This window comes from Carya illinoinensis, chromosome 3 (genome assembly GCF_018687715.1).
Source record: "Carya illinoinensis cultivar Pawnee chromosome 3, C.illinoinensisPawnee_v1, whole genome shotgun sequence".
NCBI classification, from domain to species: domain Eukaryota; kingdom Viridiplantae; phylum Streptophyta; class Magnoliopsida; order Fagales; family Juglandaceae; genus Carya; species Carya illinoinensis.
Window position 1 is genome coordinate 39471440 of NC_056754.1, and position 8590 is coordinate 39480029.

Here is an 8590-nt window from a genome sequence, read left to right on the forward strand (position 1 = left end):
CGTTTTATCATATCAGACAATGGAAGGCAGATTGACTCACACCATTATAGTGACTGGTGCAGAGATCTGGGGATCTAGTTTAAGTATTCCTCCCCATGACACCCGCAATCCAATGGGCAAATCAAGGCGACCAACAAGACACTACTCGGGATCCTTAAAAAAAGGCATAATGACAAGAAGGGAGCGTGGGCTGAAGAACTCCCAAGGGTTCTGTGGGCTTACCAAACCACGGTCAGAACCTCGATTGGCGAAACTCCCTCACCCTCACCTATGGACATGAGGTAGTTGCGCTCGTTGAAGTAGGTATGCCCACCTACAGAATCCAACACCTCAATCAAGATTCTAATAGTGCAAGACTAGAAGAAGAGCTTGACTTGTTGAAAGAAAGAAGATTGGAGGCAGAGGGAAGGACGACAGTCAACAAAAGAAGGGTCGAACGCCACTTCAACCAGCAATTCCTACCAAGATCCTTTAAAGTTGGAGACCTAGTGTTGAGACAGACAGGGACAACCACCCGGGACGAAGGAAAGCTAGGGCCGAGATGGGATGGTCCCTATGTAGTCATGAACAACAATTGCTCATGCTCGTATAGGCTTAAAGACTCACAAGGAAAGGACCTACCATACCCATGGAATGCCAAAGACTTGCAGAAGTTCTTTTGCTGAAAGTGTAAGGTATACTTTATTTCAATAACGTCAAAGAAATAAACGAAATTGTGTTTGTCTCCCATGAGTATGTATATTCCTGTCCAAATCAACGAGGTGAGTCCAGTTTGACATATTGCTTGACCTCCATCCAGTTTACAAGGAGAGTCTAGTCTAACGTATTGCTCGACCTTCCCTCGCGCCTACGAGAGTCAACGAGGAGAGTCTAGTCTGACATACTAGTCGACCTCCATCTAGTTTACAAGGCATAGGGAGAGTCTAGTCTAACATACTGCTCAACTGCCATCGTGCCTCCAAGGGTCAATGAGGCGAGTCCAGTCTAACATACTACTCAACTTCCATCTAGTTTACAGGGCAAGTCTAGTATGATGTATTGCTTGACCTTCATCCAGTTTACAAGTTTCAAGGGCAAGTCCAGTCTAACGTACTGCTCAACCCCTCTCGAGCCTATGAGGGTCAATGAAGCGAGTCTAGTTTTACGTACTACTCGACATCCATCCAGTTTACAAGGGATAGGGTGAGTACAATCTAAGGTACTGCTCTATCCCCCTTGCACTTGCGAGTGTCAATGAGGCAAGTCAAGTCTGACGTACTACTCAACCTCCATCAATTTACAAGTTTATAGGGCGAGTCTAGTCCAATGTACTCCTCGACTCCCTAGTGCCTGCAAGGGTCAAAGAGGCGAGTCCAGTCTGACGTACTGCTTGACCTCCATCAAGTTTATAGGTTTATAAGGTTAGTCCAGTCTAATGTACTACTTGACCCCCCTCGCACCTATGAGGGTCAACGAGGCGAGTCCAGTTTGACGTACTGCTCGACCTCCCTCCAGTTTACAAGGCATAAGGTGAGTCCAGTCTGACGTACTGATCGACTCCCCTTACGTTTGCGAGGGTCAATGAGGCGAGTCTAATCTGACATACTACTAAACCTCCATCTAGCTTACAAGTTTGCAAGGCAAGGCCATCTAGTTTACAAATCCTATGAATTGCTCGAGTCTTACAAATCTAACCATCAAGCTTACAAATTCATAAGTTGATAGGGTAGAGTCTATGAGGTGAGTTCAGTCTTATGAACTGCTCAATCTCCCTAACAAAGTTTAATCATCTTGCATCTAGGGCTTGGTTGTTTATGTCGATTGATCTAAGTATTGTCTACACTGTTACACTCCCCAATAGAGAAAGTACATAAAAAGGAGCAAAATGAGAAAGGATGACAAAGAGTTCCAGAAGAAGAAAAAGTATGTTATTAATGAATATATGCGATACAAAGAGTGTGAGCTAAAAAAAATAAAGTCACCTGGCATGATCACTCATAAAGGCGTCTGGCATCCATTCTGGGCCTATGGAAGCCCTGGGCTTCAGTGTTTGCAAGTTAGGCGGTAGCTTTGCCAAGTCAAGGGACCTCAAGTCGCCCTAAGGGCCCTCTAACACATGGTCTCGCATCCTCTTTATGCCCCATAATGTAACCATATGCCCATGCTTAATCTCGAATGAATGGTGCGTTCTTCATTTGGGCATCCATGGAAGGAACCACATCATTCACATTCGCCAAGTTGCTCTTCAGATCCTTGATGAGAACATTACTGGCTGCCAACTGGCATTCCACCTCGGCCGGCTTGGCTACTGCCTTATCTGCCTAGGACTTTTGTTCGAGTTCTGTAGTGCAGGAAAGGGTGATCTCGAGCTCTAAGTCCTTTTCCTATTGCGACTTAGACTTGAATCATTTTAGTTCTTCCCACATCTCCTTTGTTGTTCTTGCATAGACAATAGTTTCACCAATTACCTTTGAGATAGAGTTCAGTATCCATGACAAGACCATATTGTTGCAGCGCTCCCATGTTTCATACAACGGATATGTGTCATTAGGTTGGTTTATTACTCTTTTAATAAGCCCAATCTTGTTTTTAGACTTTAAAGCCATATGAATTGATCTACACCAAGTATGATGGTTATCTCCTATGAGGACTTGAGATACAAGCACCATACTAGGCGAATCTCCATGCTGCAAGTGATAAGGATTTGCATAGGAATCATTTGGAATGAGTGAAATAAAGGTAGTTGATGCCATTGTAGTAGAAGGAAGTGAACCTTTCTAAGGTATCCTCTCTAATACCATGAAACAAATAAGAATCCTAGAATCCAAGAACTTAGGAACGAATGTAATCTTGTAAATGGAAACTTTGTATTGAACTTGAATGGAATTAAGTGGGGCCTCTGTGTATATACACAGATATAAAAGGAGGGAAATGACTAAATAGAGAAAAAATAACAACTTAGCCCTATTAGACTTATTAACCTTACATGAAACAAAATGAGAAGATTAAAATTGTAACAACTTGAACAAAATTACACTGGGCCTTTGTTTCTATACACAGATATAAAAGGCAAGAAATAACTAAACTGAGAAAAAATAACAGCTTAGCCCAAGTTGACTTTACATGAAAATAAAATAAGAAGATTAAGCCTTGTTCACTTTCACAAAACATCTCATCTTATTTCATCTTATTTAATCATTACAACTTTTTCAAATTCTCATATAAAATAAAATAAACAATTTAACTTTTTCAAATCTCAATATAAAAATAATATATTCTATTAATATTTTATTTAATTTTTAACTTTAACTTTAACTTATCTCATCTCATCTCTTTAACTTATCCCATCTCATCTCTAAAAACTGCAACACAAAGGGAGAGAGGCTAACAAAGTGGCTTGTTGTGGTGTTTCTTCTCACTTTGCATCCATGAGGGAAGCAACTAGTTTGGTCCAGGCGACTCTCTGTGGAACTTGGGTGGCACAAACAATAGAAAACCTAGTCGGAGGTTCATAAGGTGTCCGTGCATGGAGGCTTTATTTATATACTATTTGGGTCTGGAACTTGGGTCTCACGGGTCATGGGGTTTATATGTGATCGGTCTATCATTGAGCCTATCTTCACGGGCTTTCTTTCATGTTTTCTCTTCAGGCCCTTTTATGGGCCTTTTAGTAATCTTCTTAAGTTTAATAAACAGGTAAAATCACTTAAAAGGATCCAAATAAATTATTGGACTTGCCCATATATTCATGGGCCACATATTTAATAAATCCCAATGGCCCAAGTCTTGAGTCCAAAATAAACCAATTTGTCAAATAAATTTACTTTTGGGCTTTTAAATAAACTCTAGGCTCTATTATCCCATAAATATGAGCCTACTTGCTCCATAATATTATATGAGTTTTAACCAATTTATTGGGCCCAATAAAATCCCTAGTCACCATGAATGAAATTCCGGCCTGTCACTTATCCAATAGTGTTCAATGACGCCATTTGGGCTTCTAATAAATAATGGGTTTGGATTAAAAGCCTAATACAATATCACCCAAATTTTCACATTGAAACTTAACATTAAATAATAAAAATAAATAAAACTCCCCACATAAATAATAACCTTAAATAAATAATAAAATAGAGCTTTTCAAAGTTGAGGGTGTTACAATTTACAATAAGCAACTCTGCAACTAAATATAGATGGGGCTATATTCAATAATCTACACAAGGTAGTAATGGGGGTTATAATCAAAGTTTTGAATTCTATTTCGGTAATCATTTCGATTTAAGTACTAAAAGAAATATTTCGGTATATTGTTTTGAGATATAGATTTATATATATTTTATCATTTATAAAATTTATTTTTATATATGTAATTCATAGTGAATATGATAAAATCAATAATTAATCAATAATCAATAATCATCAAATAAATATCAATATAAATCATTTCTCTTTGCTGCGTTTAATTTCAATCCTTTTCCACAATGATTGACACCATAGTGTTTTCAATTAAAGCCACAAAGAGATATTAAAGGCAACATATAAAAGTACAGAAACGCTTCAGACCGGTCGGGCTGTTTATACTCAAATAACAGCCCGCCAATCAGCTGATGCCACGTAAGAGAAAGCTGTAAACAGCCCGTAGACCGTGAAGCAGGGAATCAGAAGGCTTCAGCTTGAGTTTTTCGTCTGCCCTTCCCACGATCGCGAGCCACAGGTTTTCTCCCTTCTGCCATTTGCCTCAGCCCGACACCGACGGACGGCCAAAATCGCAGCCCGTCGTCGACGAAATTATCTCAGCCCGACGCCGACTCAATCATCGCAGTCCGAAACCGACGCCGAAGTAAATCGGGGACGAGACCATTTGAGTCCGAAACCATTCACCCTTCCGAATCATACTACCCTTCTCAGTCCGAAACCAACTCAGCTACTGTTGTTCGCACCGCCTGTATATCAGTCCAACGCCGACGCAGCTTAGGATATTATTGGCCGACACAATCGGTTGCCCAGAAGGAGTTATCATGGCTGACACGGTATGTGTTTGATTAAATGTCACAAAGGGCTCTGTTATGTTATATTCACATATTCCAGTTGGATTTTTGGCTAAACATTTGAAATATTTGAGATAGGCAAAAAAGAATAAACATTTGAAATATGAATTTCCATAGATACGTAAAAAGTGACGAATATTAATATAAGAAATCTTGTTATTTCTTAGGGGTATAAAGCTATGAACTAAATCTGGATCTTCGCATGGCTTAAGCACATCATCAAACTTGGAAGATGAAGAACAATTTAGCCATGTATTGATTGATCCCTTATCACCCAAAAAAACAGGCATCCTGTCTGTAATGTTAGATAAAAAAAAAAAACTAAAGCATACTAATGTTAGCCATGTAGTGATAGCTTCGACTTTGATTGGTGGAGTCTGATTAATCTTATCCCATATATTTTGCCCATATATCTATTGCGGGTTCCTATTTATAATACCAACAAATTAATGACGTTGTGATAAGTAGCTGGAAAACCACTAGGGAATATCAATTCTAAAGCCACATGCTATATAAGCAACAATCATTTGCATATATCTTCATAATTATTTATCAGAAAAATTTATTCAACTTTTTGTTAGTTATTAGATCATATATTACATTCCACTCTTTTTGAGGATTTTAATTTTTTTCTCAAACATGGTGGTGTTAAACCATGTTAGATAGATTTATAATTTGGTTGTTTTTTAATAACTATTGAATTTATGATGTGGTTTTTTTTTTTTTATGAAAGGAACAAAGTTATTGGGTTGATAGTGATGAAGTCGATGATGATAGTGTAGATGCACAATTTGATGTCAATGCTGAAGATGGGGTGGATGATGAGCGTAATGTGACTCTTGAAGATTGTGTGAATGTCGAAGATGGGTTGAATGTTGAAGAAGGAGTCAATCTTCAAGAACAAGTGAATGTGGAAGATTCAAGTAGTGGGGCTTTGGAGCCATTTATTGGTATGATATTTGACGATGTCGAAGACGCCCAATCATTTTACAAAGCTTATGCAAGACGGAAAGGTTTTGCAATTCGGACAAATCATACTTGATTGTCGAAAGATGAGAAAAAACTTTGTGCAGTAGACTATGTTTGCACAAGGGAAGGATTTCGGCGGGTAAGTCGAAAAGAAAAAGAAAGAACAGTTCCTGAGATTGCTGAGACCAAGATTGGATGTAAAGCAATTATGGGAGTAAAAAAAGATGGTGAAAAGTGGATGGTGAACAAGTTTGTGGTTGGACATAACCACATTCTACTTACACCAAGGAGTGCTAGTTTGCTCCGCGGAAATAGAAAGGTTACTAAAGTCCAAAAAAAACTTATCATGACTTTGAATGAGTCCGGTGTACCGACAAGAAAGATTATGTCAGTGTTGAGTAAAGAATCAGGTGGTGACTTCAATGTTGGCTGTATTGGTAAGGATGTTGAAAACTACTTGGGAAACAAGAGGAGAAAAGTATTTGAAGAGGGGGATGCACAAAGGTTATATTCTTACTTTCTTGAGCGACAACTCACAGAACCTGGGTTTGTGTACTCCATGCAAGTTGATAAGGATGGGTGTATGAGAAGTTGTTTTTGGGCTGATGCGCGATCAAGAGCTGCATATCAGTATTTTGGAGATGTTGTTACCTTTGATGCCACATACCTGACCAATGTGTATAAGATGCCATTTGTGCCATTTTCTGGAGTTAACCATCATCATCAGACCATAATATTTGGTTGTGCGTTATTGGTTAATGAAACAGCTGAATCATATACATGGTTATTGAGGACATGGCAAGAGGCAATGCTTGGTAAAGCTCCTGCAACTATTATTACCGATGATGACAAGGCAATGGCGAAGGCAATTGCAGAGGTACTCTCGAATACAACTCATAGGTTATGTTTATGGCATATTTTACAAAAGTTTCCTGAACACTTGGCCCATGTTTATAACAAATTCCCGGACTTTGGCAAAGATTTCCGTCATTGCATCCATGAGACAATTACAACTAATGAGTTCGAGCAAGAATGGGGCTGTATATTAGAGAAGTATGAACTAGAAGAAAATAATTGGTTGCAGAATCTTTATAGCCAACGGGATAAATGGGTTCCGGCTTACTTGCGTTCGACATTTTGTGCTGGCATGTCACAACTCAAAGGAGCGAAAGCATGAACAAATTTTTCAAAGATTACGTTCGTTCAAGCACTATGGTAAGTGACTTTGTGTATCAGTATGAAAAGGCAATAGATGCACGTTACTTTAAAGAAAAAGAGAAAGATGTGCGGACAAGATCTACGCGGGCTATATTGAAAACACCTCTTAAAATTGAAGAGGAGGCGGCAATGGTTTATACAAGAAAGTCTTTCATAATCTTCCAAGATGAACTGTTCAATAGTTTACGGTACAAAGCTACAAAATTATCTAAAGAGGGTGAAAGAAAGACATATGGAGTGGTAATAAGTGGTAAAGAGAAACCACTTTATCATGTGACATTGGAGAATGGTGAAGAACAGACAACATGTACATGCCATATGTGGGAGTTTATGGGGCTTCTTTGTCGGCATATCTTGTGTGTTTTTGGCAAGAAATCGATGTTAGATAAATTGCCACAGCATTGGGTAAAAGAAAGATGGACTATTAATGCTAAAGCTCGACCCATTCCTGACATACCATTAATGGAAGGGCAAGTTCAGGTAGGACAAGATGATCCTATGATGAGAAAAAGCAAGTTGATGATTCAACTTTATGACATTGTTGAACTTGGCTCACAGTCAGCTGAAAAACACAATCATCTATGTCTTGCATTGGAGAAAGTTCATAAAGAGTTACTTGCAATGGAAGATCATGTAGCATGTTCACAAAGAGGGGAGTCAACCAATATTATCCAAAACGAAAGAAGTCAAGTTGTATCGAATTTTTCACAAACGGTCCAGGATCCTCCACGGGTACCAACAAAAGGACGGCCAAAATCGTTACGATCGAAAAACCCAAAAGAAACACAGACAACAAAGAAAAGACGTTGTAGCATTTGCAAGAATGAGGGACATGTTAAAAACAATTGTCCTTCAGTGAGGTATATTCCTGTTTAGTTGTATTTTATCAATTTATTATCATGATATGAAATTTGTTTTGTTTATGTTTTGTTGTTGTTTATGTAGGGATTTGGGGCAAGCAACTGACAACAAATCGATACATTTACAATAATGATGGCTTCCCATGTGACTTGGTAAGTGATTTAGAACTCACTTGTAAGTGAATAAATGTCTTACTTATTTTATCGGTTAAAATAATCCGTCATTATTTTGCGTGTGACAGGGAATGTAGCCGATTTGCTTGATTTACATGGTCCTTTCTTCAGAAGTGGCATTTTTTGTAATAGAATGTAGATACATGACACTTTTGTAATGGTGTTTAACTTTTGTGGCACTTTATTGGTTTTCGGATTTTTGTTTGAAGATTTTTGTTTGAAATTATTGTAATGGGATTTTGATAGAAGGTTTTTGTACCAATGTGGCACTTTATCTAGTCAAATTATAATTTTGCCCTACTTAGTATACTTTAATGGTGAAAAGTGGATTTTACCTTTTTT

The 8590-nt window shown here is 38.3% G+C and overlaps 2 protein-coding genes across 2 annotated transcripts; both read left to right on the forward strand.

Annotated features, from left to right (window-relative positions):
* The first annotated feature begins 6204 nt into the window (after nucleotides 1-6204).
* On the forward strand, nucleotides 6205-7173 carry LOC122304779 (protein FAR1-RELATED SEQUENCE 5-like). The gene has a single exon (XM_043117043.1). The coding sequence runs from the start codon at nucleotides 6205-6207 to the stop codon at nucleotides 7171-7173; it is 969 nt and encodes a 322-aa protein (XP_042972977.1).
* Nucleotides 7174-7208: 35 nt separating this feature from the next.
* On the forward strand, nucleotides 7209-8325 carry LOC122304780 (protein FAR1-RELATED SEQUENCE 9-like). The gene is made up of 3 exons (XM_043117044.1): nucleotides 7209-7854; nucleotides 8160-8227; nucleotides 8317-8325. The coding sequence occupies exons 1-3, from the start codon at nucleotides 7209-7211 to the stop codon at nucleotides 8323-8325; spliced, it is 723 nt and encodes a 240-aa protein (XP_042972978.1).
* Nucleotides 8326-8590: the final 265 nt, after the last annotated feature.

Coding starts and splice junctions, on each gene's coding strand:
- LOC122304780 (XM_043117044.1), top strand. CDS start 7,209: ATGGTAAGTGACTTTGTGTATCAGTATGAAAAGGCAATAGATGCACGT. Junction 7,855..8,159: donor AATGGAAGATCATGTAGCAT/GTTCACAAAGAG, acceptor TTGTTTATGTAG/GGATTTGGGGCAAGCAACTG.
- LOC122304779 (XM_043117043.1), top strand. CDS start 6,205: ATGGGAGTAAAAAAAGATGGTGAAAAGTGGATGGTGAACAAGTTTGTG.